General features: G+C 51.4%; 1 protein-coding gene across 1 annotated transcript in view; it reads left to right on the forward strand.

Annotated features, from left to right (window-relative positions):
- Window positions 1–14,708, forward strand: part of LDLR (low density lipoprotein receptor) — a 29,921-nt gene extending 15,213 nt beyond the window's left edge. Inside the window, exons 6-18 of the mRNA XM_017662049.3 lie at window positions 323–445; window positions 1,692–1,811; window positions 2,295–2,420; window positions 4,156–4,327; window positions 4,422–4,646; window positions 6,612–6,730; window positions 7,034–7,173; window positions 8,134–8,275; window positions 8,368–8,520; window positions 9,079–9,255; window positions 11,140–11,220; window positions 12,004–12,161; window positions 12,934–14,708. Coding sequence (XP_017517538.2) covers window positions 323–445; window positions 1,692–1,811; window positions 2,295–2,420; window positions 4,156–4,327; window positions 4,422–4,646; window positions 6,612–6,730; window positions 7,034–7,173; window positions 8,134–8,275; window positions 8,368–8,520; window positions 9,079–9,255; window positions 11,140–11,220; window positions 12,004–12,161; window positions 12,934–12,969 — 1,772 coding nt within the window. The 3' untranslated portion in view covers window positions 12,970–14,708. The remainder of the gene's footprint in view (window positions 1–322; window positions 446–1,691; window positions 1,812–2,294; window positions 2,421–4,155; window positions 4,328–4,421; window positions 4,647–6,611; window positions 6,731–7,033; window positions 7,174–8,133; window positions 8,276–8,367; window positions 8,521–9,078; window positions 9,256–11,139; window positions 11,221–12,003; window positions 12,162–12,933) is intronic.
- The last annotated feature ends 2,068 nt before the right edge of the window (window positions 14,709–16,776 follow it).

Consider the following 16,776-nt stretch of genomic DNA (forward strand, 5'->3'; position numbering starts at 1 on the left):
AGTCTTTGTTGCAGCTCCTTGACTTTGCTATTATTGTAGCAAGAAAACAGCCACAGACTCTATGTAAATGAAGGGGCATGGACATGTGCCAATAAAACTTTATTTAAATAAAGAAGACTGGGTTGGTTTCTCCATGGGCCATAGTTTGCAAACTGTCACTCCTGGTGACATTCTAATTCTTAAGCTGGTGTTCAATAATTATGTTTTATTAATGAATACATTTGCATATAGTCTTATGTGAATTAACTATTATATTAATAAAGAGTGCTAAGCAGACTCCTGCCACTCGAAAGCACCTGACCCCCGTCTTTGCCTCTCACAGTGACTCTGTGCGAGGGCCCCAACAAGTTCAAGTGCCACAGCGGCGAGTGCATCCCCCTGAACAAAGTGTGCGACTCAGTCAGGGACTGCCGGGACTGGTCGGACGAGCCCCTCAAGGAGTGTGGTGAGCCTGGGATGTGGGCAGCTCGAGGAGCTTGTGGGGAGCGGGAGCGGGACCCAGCCCTGGGTGCCACTGTGGGGCTCCAAGGCGCCAGCCCCCGTGTGCCCACCCGTGCTTTGGCTCTGGGGCGAGACAGGTGTGGGGGGGTGTGGGGATAAGTGACATTGCTTCCAAGTCTCAGTCTTCACATCCATAGGATGGTACTGTCATTACTCACACGTCCTAGGGCTGCTGGGGATGGGCTAACGTGACGCCTGTAAAGTTCAGCAACACTCTGACCCGTAGCTGTGTATGTGTCTTGGGCTTTCAGGCCGTAAGGCCCCTGTCACAGGCGCGCACCTTGGCGAGGGTGCAGGAAAGCGGCAGAGGAATGCACACGAATGCATGTGGCGCTGCTTCAAGGGAATGATGCTCTGGATGCTGACTTGTGGATTTTATAGAACTTTCACATGGCACTAAATATTATTTTTCTTTTGTTTCTTGTTTTTCTTTTCAACGACTTCAAAATCTGAAGACCATTCTCAGCTGTTGGGTGGTGCAAGAACAGGTGGCGGGCTGACTTCGGCCTGCCCCTGGGGTAGATGGGGTGAAAGCATGGGTTCCTGGGCTAAGGGCCCTGCATTCGAGGCCGGCAGTGTGGCCTTGGGCAAGTCATAGCCTGGCCATGACTCAGCTTCCCCTGCTGTTGTTCAGCTACCTTTAGCATTGCAGGGAGGAGTGAATGAGTTAATATAAGTAACTGTGGTGTGCAGTTTTTATATTTTATAATTACAAACATTTAAAAATTGTGGTTAAAAAAAATACCCTTAAGAGCTACCATCTTAACTGCTTTTAGGTGTCCAGTCCAGTGGCATGAAGCACATTTACATTGCCGTGCAGCCGTCCCCACCCTCCATCTCCAGAATGTTCCATCTGCCCAAACTGAAAACTCGGTCCCCATGAAACACGACCCCCCCAGCCCCTCACCGCCCACCACCCACTTCCTGTCTCTGTGTCTGTGACTCCTCTAGGGACTCCGTGAGTGGGGTCACAGGCCTCATCCATTCGTGCCTGGCTTACTTCACTCAGCGTAACATCCTCTGTTCATAGCACTGCACGTGACAATGGTTATTTTAAGTTCTCTGGGGGCCGGGCACTCAACTGATCTCCAAGTCATTGTTGGGTTTGTAATAAAGATGGTAAAATCGTGGCAGGGAAGGGGTGGCCGGAGGCCTGAGTGTGACCAATCTGTGCCCTCCGCCTGGTGCAGGGACCAACGAGTGTCTGGACAACAAGGGTGGCTGCTCGCACATCTGCAGTGACCTCAAGATTGGGTACAAGTGCTTGTGTCCGGAGGGCTTCCAGCTGGTAGACGAGCGAAAATGTGAAGGTGATTGCTGCTCCGGGTGGTCTCCGGGCCTCCTTTCCCCTGAATCAGGGACTGAACCCTCTGTGCCTCAGTTTCCCCATCTGTTAAGTGGGTGTAAAAGCAGTCCTCACCTCACAGGGATGTTGGGAGGATTTCATGAGGTGCCAGATGCATGGGACTAACTCAGGCTAGGCCCTTGAGAAGCACTTGGTTTTTGCCTTTGGGGATTAATAATTAAGAAAGAAATCTCAGCTGACACAGCTTTGCCCTGCTGGCTGCACCCCACATGAGAGGCGAGGTCAGGGTCATGGCTGGGGATGACACTTGGCCCTTTCCATGATTGCATCTCTGAACCCGAGACCCCAGCCCCAGAAGTCTTCCCCAGAGGGGCTAGACTGTCCCCTACTTGCCACTGGGAGGCATGGCTTTTGGTAGGAACCCACCGCTTTACCCACATCCCATGGGGAAGGACACCCAAACTCCTTTCTCTGCCCTGACTCGCAGATATTGACGAGTGTCAAGACCCTGACGCCTGCAGCCAGCGCTGCGTGAACACTGAGGGCGGCTACAAGTGCGAGTGTGAGGAAGGCTTCCAACTGGACCCTCTCACCAGATCCTGCAAGGCCGTAGGTGAGCTCCCGGGTGCAGCAGGAGGGGCGGTGGGAGGGGCTCTGGCCCTCCCCGCTCCGGAAAGCAAAGTGCAGCGGAGAATTTCACCATCTGAACTTTGCCCAGACTGAAATGATCCAGGGTGGGGGTGGGGGGCAGACTATTTGCTCTCCCAGGCCTCTGGCAGGCGAGCGAGCCACCCAGTTGGGAGCCGGCCTTGCTAGCAGGCTGCCCACACGTGTCTGGCTTCCCGCAGACACAGGTCGATCCCACGCGGGATGGTTTGCAGCCACAGCCCCTCTAGCTGAGATAACTCATTTACTCACTAAGGGAACTTATACCAAAAAAAAAAAAAAAAAGCATTTAAAAGAGACCAAAATGCAATGGCTTACAATGAAACAATAGTAGAAATAGTTGAGTTTTTTTTCCACCTGAAGTTTAGGTTAGAACTGTAACCTTGTCCTAATTCATAGGACCACCTAAATCAAGGGATCCCATGATTTTAGAGGCTTTGCTGTCCTGGAAGAGTTGACCGGGTGTCCAGATGTCCGTAGCTTTTTGCATTGTGCTCTGTTCTTGGTGTGTTATCTCAGAAATATTTTATCAGAGTCTCTGTTTCTTAAAGATCTCTGTGGGCCTTTAAATCTCTCTCTTCTGTTGTCGTTCCTTGGGACAGCTTCCTGGCCGCCTCAGTCACGTTCCCCCATGCATGTCCCAGTTCTGGGGTACACTGGGGACTGTGTTCATGAAACCTCCAGGCTGTGAGATTTCACTTGCATTCCAGTCCATAGGGTTTAGTATCCAGACAGATGGCATCCTGGGGGTGGGGAAGGTGTCACCCGGAGGGACATTCTGACTGGTCAGTTGTAGAAGTGAGTGGTCAGTTTGTTGGTGAATATTAGTCTCATGGTGACAGCATAGCCCTCAGAGTTGGGCTGACCTGGGTGTGGGAATCTGGGCTCTGCCTCTCACCTGCTGTGTGATCTTGGGCAAGTCACTTCCCCTGTCTGAGCCTTAATCCCCTTATCTGTAAGGGGAGTTTGCCATCTGGGGAAAACAGTATGAAAAGCACCAAGCACCTTTCCTGCCTGGAGGAACTGCTCTGTGCACATTAGACATTGTCATGCCTTCATCTTTATGTTCTAAACTGTAAAATGCTGGGCCCTGGTGTTTTTAAATACAGGTTTTATTATCATTCAGGTATGGTTAAGGCCAACAAATCATAGCCAGCTGCCATTGAAATCCAGACAGTTTGCTACTCACAATTCCTAGGAGCAGGGGGTGCGCCCTGCCAGCCGAGGCCACAGCGGGCAGCCCCAGCAGGTCAGGAGGCAGAGGGGGAGGAAGCTGTGGGCAGGAGACTTTATGTGGTTCCCTCAGGAAGGAAGAGGTGAGGCAGGGCAGGGTGAGCAGGCTTAGGACTGGCTAGCGTGGATAATTTTGACAGGCTCTGGGGTAGCCTCTGGCCCTGCCCCGGGTGTCTGGTACCTGGCCGCGGGGGATCCGATGGGTAGTGGCCACTGTGAGGGTGTGGGCTGGTTGGTTTGTGTCTGAGACAAGCTGTTAACTGTCTCTAGGAATTGGCTAGCCCAGGGAGGGGACGTCCCTCCACGGTCTGCAAGGCCCCAGATATCAGAGCATCTGAATCACGAGGTGGATATCCTGGTGTCTCTTCTGGTTCAGCCAGACCCTGCGGGGGTGACAAGGGGGCACCAGGGGTCACTTCCAGTTCCCTGAGAGCCCTCGCCATCCCCAGGCACCATCGCCTACCTCTTTTTCACCAACCGCCACGAGGTGAGGAAGATGACGCTGGACCGCAGCGAGTACACCAGCCTCATTCCAAACCTGAAGAACGTGGTTGCCCTGGACACGGAGGTGGCCAGCAACAGAATCTACTGGTCCGACCTGTCCCAACGGAAGATCTACAGGTGAGCCTTGGGGCCGAGCCCAGCCCCCAGCTCTCCAGGTGAATCGAGGGCCCACGGTGATGGCCTCCCCCTCCCCCTTCTCCTTTCTGATCAGCACCCAGATCGACAGAGATCCCAGCTCCGCCTATGACACTGTCATCAGCGAGGACCTCCAGGCCCCCGATGGGCTGGCCGTGGACTGGATTCACGGCAACATATACTGGACCGACTCCGTCCTGGGCACCGTCTCCGTGGCCGACACCAAGGGCACGAAGAGGAAGACCCTCTTCAAAGAGAAAGGCTCCGAGCCCAGGGCCATCGCAGTGGACCCCGTTCACGGGTGGGTATTCCCAAAGCTGAGGGGCGCACAGCGAACGGAATGCAGGCGGCATCAAGAGCCAGCAGGACTCAGCGTGGGGGGAGGTTTTGTGCTCAAGGCGGACGAGACCGAGTCTCATCTGAACAGTCCTGTCCTCGGGATAAGAATCCACCGCCCCAAATTACAATACAGATTTAAATCGGTATTAGAAATTAATGAAATTAATACTTATTAGAAATTTAAGTTAGTTTAGTATTGTATGGCAGAGTGTCCTATGCCAGGATGGGTGGAGAAAGGTAGAAGCGCTCAGGTCCAGTGTTGGTTGATTGACAGTGTTTGCAGGTGCCTGGAGGGAAGTGAAGGTCACCACCCCATGCTGCCCCCGGGTGGATGTCTGCAGGGACCTGTGGCTGACTCAGCAGCTCCAGGGCCCTCAGGCACTCGAGTCCCCTGGCGTAAAGAACCACCCCGCCCCGTGTAGTCTGCGCCTGTCATAGTGTATTTCTGCCTGTGGAATTTCACAGTTCCAGTGGGGCGTAGGCAAGGCCGGGTGACAAGAATCAGCAAGGGGCATTTGTCCAGGAGCGTAACTGAGGTGGGACACACCCTGTCCTAGTGGAATAAGACGCTGTCATTGGATGGAAGGCAATGCCACCCGGCTACCACGAGGAAGAGCGACTCCCAGAAAAAATCCACTCACGCACGCATTCTGGTGTGCGCGCCTGTGTGCACCCGCTCTGTTTTTGGTCCCTGAATGTTGCACTCTATTTTCCACTTGATCTTTTAATTGGTATACGGGATTGTTCCCTGATGGGCCATGAATTAACTGGTATCCAGCACATGGAAATGTAGTGTTTTTTCCCCCCACAACCAAGAATACCTTTGAATGAGCATCACTGTAGTTTATTGGCAGGAGAACGTCCTAGAAGTCGCATTACTAGGTACGAGGGTGTGTGCATCAAACTGTCATTCAAAATACACATTTGTCAAACTGACCCTCCAGCCAGAAGTGGCCTGTTTCCCCCACACACTCGCCAGCAGTCTTCCATCTTTGCCAATCATGACAGGCAGTGGGTATTGTACTGTATTTTAAATTTGTATCTGGCTACTTGCACGTTAGTTGGAGCATCTGGTCAGAGGTTTAAAAGCTTTTGAAGACCCACTTCTAAGTGTAGATGCAAAAAATATGAAAACACGGATGTAAAGAGGCATTCACACACTCGTGTTCATAGTGGAAAAATTCACAGTAGCCAAGGGGTGGGTCCCGCGTGCCAATCCATGGATGGATGGATACGCACAATGTGGTCCATCCACAGACTGGAATATTAGCCTTAAAAAGGAAGGACGTCCTGACACCTGCTGCAGCACGGATGGGCCTTGGGGACACGGTGCTCAGTGACATAAGCAGACATAGAAGGACAGACTCTCTCTGATCCCACCCCTTGGAGGTCCCTGGAGGAGCCCCATCCACAGAGACAGGAAGCGGGTGGTGAGGCCAGGGGCTGGGGGAGGGGATGGGAGTGCGTGTTTCACGGGACAGAGCTTGGGGAGATGGAAAGTTCCAGAGATGGATGGTGGGGATGGTTGTGCAACATGTGAACCTGCTTCATGCCACTGAACTGGCCACTTAAAAGCGGGTAAGGCGGCAAACTTTATGTCATGTGACTTTTACCACAACTTGAAAAGTACATTTTTGGAAATGCAAAAAAAAAAATGACAAAACTCTGAAAATTTATAAAAGCCCTGGGAAAACAGCGTTTAGGGTGCAGATTCCAGAGCCTCAGTCCGGACAGTGGAGGCCAAAATTTCCCATTGCTCTCCTCAGAGGTTCTAAGATTCTGCCAGTTGTCCCCTAGGTCACAGGCCGCAGGGTAGGTGCAGTGTGGGGTCTCCTGGGGGCCATGTCAGAGTCCTGGCCTGGACGCTGCTCTGGAGCCCCAGGATCCGCACCTGATGACGCCTGCCTCTCTCCCTTCTCCCGACCAGCTTCATGTACTGGACAGACTGGGGGACCCCTGCCATGATCAAGAAAGGGGGTCTGAATGGCGTGGACGTTTACTCGCTGGTGACAGAGGACATCCAGTGGCCGAATGGCATCACCCTGGGTGTGTGGTGGCACTATGGTCCCTGAGGGTCGGACACAGTCTGGAGGAGAGGAGAGTGGCCAGGCCACCCCTGAACAAGACCATGCAGCCTCCTCAGATTTTTATAACCTGCAACTAATCCTCCCCAGCGTGGGGTTTGGGCTGACACATGGGGTGTGGAGTCGGGGCTGCTTTTCTGGGCACCTGTCCACTGGGTCCTTGGGGGGCTCCTTCCCATGGGGAGTGGAGTGGAGTGGAGTGGCTAGGCCCCAGGGCCCCTCTGCATCAGCATGTGACCTCTTCTTGTCCACCTGTGGGTTCTAGATCTTTCCGGTGGCCGCCTCTACTGGGTGGACTCCAAGCTCCACTCCATCTCCAGCATCGATGTCAATGGAGGGAACCGGAAGACCGTGTTGGAGGACAAGAAAAAGCTGGCACACCCCTTCTCCTTGGCTATCTTTGAGGTGGGTGCTGGTAGCCCCCGCCCTCTGTACTGAAGGGATTTCAGGGCCACGAGTGCCAGCTCGTGGTTGACACACTGTGTTTAGCTCGTTTAAGCCAAGACTAACTCAGAAAACTGCCCGCAACTTTGATCAGACCTTAGACCTGGCGTTACTTCCGTTGCCTTGTCACCAAACGACTCTTGAAGACCTAACGCAGCCGTTCTCAGCCAGACGCTGTCTTGTTGCCCAGGAGGCATTTGGCAACTTCTGGGAATGGAGGTTACCACTGGTATCTAGCGGGTAGAGACCAGGGTTGCTGCTGACTGCCCTGCAAAGAGAAGAGGGGTCCCCCTGAATGGGTCAACCAGCTCCAAATAGCACCCAGCTGGGAAACTGCTGTAAAGAATTGCTGCTGTGTTCAACCAGCTTGATTAACCGAGAGGCAGGAGCAGCCCAGAATGAATGGGGAAACAATGTTCTTCTGTGTGGTGGAATATTATGCAGCCTTGAAAAGGAGGGACATTCTGACACCTGCTATAACACGGATGGGCCTTGGGGATGCTGTGCTCAGTGACATAAGCCAGACAGAGAAGGATAGATCCCCCCTGACTCCACTCCTAGGAGGTCCCTAGAGGAGCCACATTCACAGAGACAGAAAGTGGGTGGTGGGGGCCAGAGGCTGGGGAGGGGGAGGGGTTAGTGTTCCATGGGGACCATTTCAGTTTGGGAAGATGGAAAGTTCTGGAGATGGATGGTGGGGATGGCTGCACAACTGGTGAATGGAGTTCATGCCACTGAACTGCACACTTAAAAAATGGTTCAGATGAAAAATTTTATTTTTTTTATTCAATTAAAAAATGTTTAAAAGAAAAAAATATGGCACTAGTCCTGCTTCTTCCCAGAGATTTGGAGGGGAGACAGTGGTCCCTGTTCCATCCCCGTGGCTAATGGGATCTTTCATCTTTCTCGATGCCCATGTAGGATAAAATATTTTGGACGGATATCATCAATGAAGCCATTTTCAGTGCCAACCGCCTCACAGGCTCGGACATTAATTTGGTGGCAGAAAACCTGTTGTCCCCGGAGGACATTGTTCTTTTCCACAACCTCACACAGCCGAGAGGTAAAGAAGGGATGCCTCCCCACCCACCTCCCCTTCCTGGAATTGACTACCGTTTTCTGACCTTGTGCTGAATCCTGTCTCTCCCGCCTCAGGGGTGAACTGGTGTGACAGGACCACCCTCCGCAATGGCGGCTGCCAGTACCTGTGTCTCCCGGCCCCACAGATCAATCCCCGCTCGCCCAAGTTCACCTGTGCCTGTCCTGATGGCATGCTGCTGGCCAAGGACATGAGGAGCTGTCTCCCAGGTAGGGCGCCTCTGAGCACACGTCCTTCTTTCACCACCCTTGCGGCTCAGCCCCATTGCTGGACAATCAGGGGCCTCTGCTCATCTGTCAAATGGGTGAGCAAGGCCCCAGGAGGCTGTTGTGGGACTCCTGAGTTGGGTAACCATAGTGTTCCTTTCCTGAACACTGGGCACGTCGGCCCCGCAATGGTCGTTTACATAGACACAATCCGCCGTGCATGTCTGGTTCACTCTTTCCCGTTCCCCTTGGGAAGTGACTGATGTTAGACCCGGTCTTCAAGTGAGGAGAGGCGGTGTACCCTTATCAGTTGCTCTCATCCCCAGAGAACATCTTGATTTGGGGCCAATGTGTCCATAATACTTGCGAATCTCCTTTCCAAACAGTAACAAATAATGTAAGACCAATGTAGATATTAGTGGGTTTTTATCTTCATTGCTTTTCTTTCCTGTTATTTCTTTCTGGCCTATGGCACGCATTTGCTACCCAGAGTCATCAGCAACTCAGAGTTATAGAGCAGTGTTCAGGCTGTGGGCACTCAGGAAATGTTTATTCTTTCAGAGACTGAACCTGTGGTGACCCCCCGGGGGCCCTCCACAGTCAGGCTGGCGGCCAGCTCAACAGCTGGGAGGTTCACGGTCAGCTCCACGGCCGTGGTGGGGAAGGACACAGCCAGCCCATGGTCCGGGGCCAGCCCTGAGCGCACCACAGCTGAGATGGTGACGCTGTCCCATCAAGGTAAAAGCTGGGAACATCTTGGCCTCCGATTCATTGGGCCAAGGACGTAGATTATCTTGGTGAAGAGATAGTGGGGTTAGTCTCCATGCCTGTGTGGACTGTCTCTGATATGGCTTGTGTATCTCTGAAGCCTCGGTTTCCCTACCTACAAAGTGGGGCTGTTAACAGTGCCTGCCTTCCTCCTGGTAAGAGTGAGCGGGTGGTAGCTGCTTACCTGAGTCCCCCAGGTGTGGGTACCCGGTTCCCTGAGGGCCCATTCGCTGCCCGTTTTCAGGTGTTTACCCAACAGAGCCTGGACTAGGGTCGGGCCAGGTGAGGCGTTCCTGGGGTGGCATGTCATGGGCAGCAAAAAGCCCAGGGCTCAAATAATATTTTAACACAGTATTTTTAATAAAACCAAATCATTAAACTGTAGCTCATGGGCCAACCACCTGGTCTTGTAAATATATTTTGTTCAGAGCCAGGGTCCCTGTAAGGCCGGATTGTGCAAGTGTAGTCAGATCCTGTCTCCTTGACAATTTTGATATTTTGTTCATCACTGGGTACTGGCATTGATTTTGATTTTTTTTTAAAATACGTTAAGATGGTACTGGAGTACTGAGTTGGGTGGAAGGGCCTTTAAGTTTTGTGCCTGAGATGAATGCCGTGGGTCTCCTCATCCTAGCCAGAGGCCTCAAGGTCATGGCCTTTGGCCTCGAGGTCATGGACTCCAGCCCTGCTTGGAGGAGGTAGGAGCTGAGCTCTCGCGAAATTAATGGAAGACCTGCGGTTCACAGCTTTGTCCACTAGAGGGCAGCCGACCTGGTTTTTGAGGAGCCGGAAAATGGAGCTCTTAGATTTTTGGACCAAAACAAAAATGGCCCATCAGCAAATTTCAGACCTTTCTTTATTCTCAGAGTAGCTGAAGCCTTTGTACAACCGTATATGAGATAAATCAGGAACTGCCGAAGTTGAGGAAAGCCCAGAAACCTTTTTGCTTTCAGGTTACTATTGGAAAAGCCATTTCACAGATGGGCCCATCCAGGCAAATTTTGGCAGTGGGGCCCTTTGAAGGGAAAAACTTCTCAAGGAGCCCGTTGCTGCCCTACAGTACTTTTGTTACCAGGCTTCTTAAATATGCACAGATGTAAAACTGGGTATAAACTCTGTACTCACATGTACAGCAGCCACAGAATTAAAATACAGGTGGATGATTTGAACGTGATGGATGATTGTGAGCCACTGCTCTCCAGGGAGCGTGTGGCCCGTATTTGGTTTAGTCAGTCTCCCTGGCCCATTTGCCTGTTGGGAGGACTTTAAATTTCACTCACATGGGGCTCTTCAGTTGTCCAGCCCGGGTGTACACGCGTGGCTATGTAATGAGGTCCCCTCCCAATATTTCTAATTAACTGGGGACAACTGACCTAACACTGTGAGGTTTTGGTGCGATTCAGCCCAGGCACTGGGAAGCTGAGCTTTCCGGGGTCAGAAGGTGCTCCTGGCTCATCCAGAATAAGCTCGTTTCGGTGGTGCAGCTCAGGGGTGAGCATTTGACTGCAGAATAGGCTCATTTCCACCAAACGCAGAACGAGGTGTTACGTTTCCCCCAGTGACCTTGCCAGCCCCCGGGAATATATCCGCAGGCTTGGGCCTCACAGATCCTCAGCTGCTTTCCTGGCGCCTTGTAATGCTAGGCTGACTCCCACAACCCCATCGCTAGTGAATAAGGCCCTGGTGGATGACACGGTGGTGCCTCTCAAACGTGGGAGACGCCCCAAGTTCCTTTGAACTTTCAAGGACAGTGAGAAACATCTGGGATTTCCTGTGGGGGGGGATGTCCAGCACCAGGCCGGTTTCCCACGGCCCTCGCTGTGGGCCTCAGCGTTCCTCTCCCCCTCTCCCAAGCATCCCTGGGTGACATCGCCAGCAGAGGAGGCGAGGAGAGGCCCAGCAGAGTGGGGGCTCTCTACATCGTGCTGCCTGTAGGTAAGTGTGCTGGCTGGTCCTCCTGCGACCCCTGCTGCCCAGTGACCCTCCTGCCCAGCGAGCTGCCCTCGTCCATCTCATCCCCCCGCTCACCCCCAGTCAGTCATGGCTCAGTTAGCTTCGTGCTGTTTCCTGTGCTGAGGAAATCCTTTTGAGGTGTCCCTGCAGCACCTAGCACACTCACAGACACCTGTTTCAGTGTCCAACCGTCTTCTGACTGTAGGTTGACAAAAGTAGCAGATGGGACCCTCACCTTGCTGGTGGCTGCCCAGTGGTGATACTCCCCCACCCCCCCAGTGTCTTCCTATCAGAGCCTGAATCTCTCCCATCTTCTGACACTGGCCAGAATCTTTTAGGAACCCAGGCTGGGTGAGCCTTTGGTGGTTCCCTGGACTGAGGTGGGGGTCAGGGAGCGCCCCCTGGTGGCCCACTACTGAGGCCAAGAGCCATCCACTCCCACCCGTTCAAACAGAACAGTGAGTTGCAGCCCCTTATATAGAGAACAGTCCCATTTCTGAAAAGGTGGGTTTTCCCTCCATGTGTGCTTAACCACAGAGAAACCTGGAAGACTCGAGAACAGTTGGGTATTTCTTGGTGAGACGGTTGCCAGGGCTTCAAGTTAGAGGGAAAGGGATTTTTTTCAGCTGGCAAATGGTTGCTTTATGTTTGGAACAAAAACATTCAACAAATAAGGCTGGGAGTCCAAAGGCGGTGACACTTGGAGTGCCAGCTGGGTGGCAGGTGGCCAGCATGGCCTCGTGACCAGGCCACCTGTCCCCACAGTGGTGCTTGTCCTGCTCTGCTTCGGGACCTTCCTCCTCTGGAAGAATTGGAGGCTTAAGAGCATCAACAGCATAAACTTTGACAACCCCGTGTACCAGAAGACCACGGAGGATGAGGTCCACATCTGCCGCGACCAGGACGGCTACACCTACCCCTCGGTGAGGGCCCCCGCCAGCCCCCAGAGCGCTGACGGTCCTCTAGGGGTGTTCTCGTGGCAGGGGACCAGGGATGAGGAGAGGTCGTAAGTCATATGGTAACATATGGAGCAAAATAAAGCCAGTGGGGCTGGGGGAGAGGGGACGTGATTCTAGGTAAAGTGGTCTGGTCCGGGCAGGCTTCCCCGAGCAGGGAGTGTGTGGTGTGTAGAGCACAGACCATGCGAAGGCCCTGAGGCTGGTGTTTGAGGAGCGCCGAGGCAGCCAGGGTACCTGGAGTGGAGAGAGTGAAGGGGAGCAAGGGAGGGTTGGGGGCAGGTGGAGCAGGATCTGGTGAGTCCAGGGAGCCTTTGGCTGAGCTCTCAGTGAGGGGGGAACCCAGGAGGCTTTTGAGCAGTGGAGGGAGGTGATCTGACTCGGCTGCTCGCAGGCGCCCCCTGGCTGCTGTGCGGGGAACACAGGCCCCGGGGCGAGGGTGGGAACTGACTCCATGCTCAGGGGCACCCTCTGGTGACTGCTTTGGGAAGGACGGGCCTTGGTGTTGCTGGGCGCTGACTAGTCTTAGCCACCCTCTGGTGGCCCCTGCAGGGATAAGAGACTAGGGCCAGGGTCAGGAACCAAGAGCCCAGGACCGAGGTGACCGTGCTGGCCCAGGCCAGCGATGACGCGGGCTGGCTTCAGGGTGGCCCAAGAGGGACTGAGGTGTAGGTGGCCTCCGGCCGTGTTTACTCCATGTTTGACTGATCATTTCCGGCATTTATCATTCTGTTGACAGAGACAGATGGTCAGCCTAGAAGATGACGTGGCCTGAGCCGCTGCCTGGGGCCCTGGTCCTCCCCGGGGACCGTGGCCGGTCACAGACAGGAAGAACTCTTTCTCACCTGACCCTTCCTGAGACCTCACCACCCTCCTGTTTCGTGCAAACCAACCAAAAGCACCATGGTGGCTGCGGCCTGAGTGCCGGCTGCCCCGAGGCCTGTCTGCCAGAGCTTTGTTTATATATTTATTAGTCTCAGAGGGAGGACGGGCTTCTGATGATGTTCATGGAACAGGTTTGGGTTGGGATTTTTTCTTTACATATGATGCCAAGGAGGAGAAGGCTGGGTGAGCTGCGGGGGCGCTTCTGCCTTCTCCGGGGACGACGGACTTCACCCTGCGGGACGAACTGGTGGAGTGAGAGAAAGCAAGCAGTGGCTTTGAACACAGGTCTCAGGGCAGTTGCTGAGCCCCATTCTGTAGCCCAAGCCCCCAAGCTCAGGAGTCAATGTGTTTACCTCTGCTCTGCTGGACGGCCAGTCAGCTTTTGCTCAGCCACCCCCAGTTCAGGATCAAACTCGGGTTTGCTAAGCCAGGTTCGTGCCTTTCCCTTAAACCAGGACAAAGCCAGGTTCGTGCCCCTCCCTTAAACCAGGAAGGGGACCCTGGCCTTGGCACTGGCATGGCTGAATCCAGCAGGCAGGGCTTGGGGCCTGCTGAGCCCCATTCATGCACCAAGACCTCCACGGCTCCCACGGAAAGCCTGAGCCCCCGGTTGCCCTTAATATGTCGTAAGTGCCTGAGATGCCCTGTTACCCTGTGTGTGAAGACAAGCAGCTTCCAACAGCGTCCTTCAGACCCCTGTGGCTGTATGGACTCCGGCCCCGGGCCCCACCTCTGGCCCCTTTCATGTCCCTTTGCACTTTTCGAGTTCAGGGTTGTACATTGTGTAAAGTCAATCTTGGTGTTATTATTTTGCACTGTTTTCCTTTAGGGTTGAGGTGGGCTCCCAGGCTGGACAGGGGCCCCTGTGGAGGAACGTTCTTAAGGCCTTTCTCCGAGCGCCTCAAAGCCAGCATCATGACTGTCTGGCTAGTGTTTCCATTTCTATGCAGATGCCCCATCGATTTCCTTGACAAGGTGCTCGCGGGTAGTGGGTGCCCATCTGAAACATGCATGGGGTTTCGGCACCAGTAGGATGTCTCCTGGGCTCGGTCATTTTATGGAACGTAGTAAATGAGAATTCTTTCTGAAATGATTACGTGTGTTTTCGCACTTAAACCAAAGAGACAGTGGTGGCAGCCTCCCGTGGATTCCTGCCCAAAGATGTTGGAAGGCGTTGCCGGCTGTTCACGACTGTTCACCACACAACCACAAAACGCTGTGTCCTGCCCTGTGGGAAACTGAAAGCCTTGTCTCTTCTGAAGCATGTAAATACACCCCTGTGCAGAGACGCGGGGGCTTTTTGTTGTTTGCACTTTGTATATTTGTTGAAACATATATCACTTATATGTATGGAAAAAGGTCTATTTATTTTGGCAAACCCTGGTTGCTGCATTTGTTCGGTGACCCCTCTGGGGGGCGCTCTGCACTGGGGGAAGTTGTCTCTGAGACACCTTGTCCTTCTGTACAAAGATTATTCCCACAGGCTGTGTGCCTCATTCTTCAGGAGAATCGTGCCCGCGTTGTATATATGGGTTGCTTTGGGGGAATGGGTATCACTTTTTAAACCACTGTATAGAATGTTTTTATAGCCTGAATGTCACTGATCAAATTAAATTCGTAAATGAACCATTTTGGCTAAACCTGGTGCACTTTCTTCCTCCTCTGGCTTCCTCCATCTGTTAAGGGGGCTGGACTTCCTGAGAGAAGGATCTGGAAGGGGAGCATTTCTCCAGAGCTCAGGACAGGTTGCGGGCTCTGGAGGGTGATACTGTGATCAGCAGGGGGAGTAACTGCTGGGTGCTTCCCTTAGTTGGGTTTTTGCAAAATCTCTTGCTTTTTCATTCATTTGACAAACATTTCCTGGGCACCTGTTGTGTGCCAAGTCCTGTCCTGGGCATGTTGGCACTGCAATGAATAAAAGTAAATCACACACAGTGGCTGCAGGGCAAGAGCGGTGGCTGGAGAGGACAGATCAGGCCGAACCTATCTAGTGAATTCAAGCAAGCTTCTGATGTCAACTATGAGGCTTGGCAGTAGAATAAACACAACAACTGACTAGGTCCCCAAGGAGCAGCAATGCGGAATACTCCCACCATCATTCAAGGTGATGGAAATAAGGCGTAGAGAGACTAAGCAAGCAGAAGGAAGAAATTGATTGCTGGGGAGAAGTGGAGAATTTGGAAGAGAGACAGGCAGAGAAAACCAAACATTTTCCTCTATAGAGATTTAGAAATGAAGGCTTCTATCCTTTATTTTACTTTTACAAAGGAAAGACAAAGCAAGGCAACAATGGAGCAGAATTTTCAAGAAATGTAGAAAAGAATGTATAAAATCAGACTACTATATCCAGTTAAGCTTCCCTTCAAGTCTCAAAGCCATATGAAATCAACGTTAAATTTTAAAGTATGTTGAAAAACACTGGTATCGTCTTTCTGAGGAATCCCATAGAGGATAAAGTTCCTCCAACCAAAAGATGACTGTGAAAACTTTAGCAAAAAGGCCAACATTGATCATTTTATGTGTTTGATTGTTGAGATAATACTACCACAACAGTGGTGTCATGGGTTGAACAATTATATGTAAATATGCATTCTGACAAAGTAGAAAGACTACACCGAAAGACTTGGGAGAAAACAGGTAGAAAAAGAAGAAAACAGAATAAGATTATTGATTGGTATGCAAAAGTTGCTCGTCAAAAGATACCATATAAAATGACCATAAATGAGAGTATAATGTTAAGTAAGAAAATTATTTTGGAAGTATGAACAAAAAGGGAACCATTAAGATAAAAACACGAACTTTCCTAAATACTAAAATAATTTTTTTAGGGCATTCAAAGATGAACCAAAGGGTGAATATAACCTCATAATATTTACACCATTAACAGTATGTCAGACTTGCGACCAAATAAAATGCTTAGATCAATAAATGTGAGTGAGCTTAACTTGCCTATAAATAACAGAATCTCAAATTTATTCATACAGTAAACTCAATTTTATATTCTAATCACGAGACCAGTTTAAGTCCATCATTGAAAAAGGCTGAAAATAAAATAGGCAGTGGAAATCATGAGAGGACAGGGCTTGCAGTTTTGATTCCAGAGTAGGGATTGGAGCCACAAAGCTTTAACTGAGGTAAAGACGTTAATGTTAAAAGCCACATTCAACAAGGGAAATGTAGCTATTCTACATATACATTGCCAAATAGCACAGAAACTACAGAAGATACCATTAACATGCCATTTTCAGTACCACACTAGTAAAACAGACAAAATTTAATAAATGAAATAAGGCTATAAAAGATACCAACAATATAATCAGATCAATCCTATATTCATTGAACAATAGACGCCAGTAGCAGAAAACATTTTATTATTTTCAAGTTCATATGGAAAGTTAAAAATAATGATTCTGTATTAGTACATAAAGTAAACATCAGTAGACTTAATGTAGAAATAGAATAAAACAATATGGAAAATAAAATTAAAATTAAATTTAAAAAAATGTAAATCACAGTCGGTGCCCTCGGAGCTGACATTTTAGATTTGGAAACAGACACAATTACTGCGCTTTGGAAGAATATTCTAGGAGAATGTTAAGCAGGGTAAAGAGACAAAGAAGTGACCAGCAGGGAGGGGCCCTCTCTAGGGAAGGGCAAGGAAGGGTGGGTCAGGGAGGGAGTCCCTAAGGTGGTGGGT

This window comes from Manis javanica, chromosome 13 (assembly GCF_040802235.1).
Source record: "Manis javanica isolate MJ-LG chromosome 13, MJ_LKY, whole genome shotgun sequence".
NCBI lineage: Eukaryota > Metazoa > Chordata > Mammalia > Pholidota > Manidae > Manis > Manis javanica.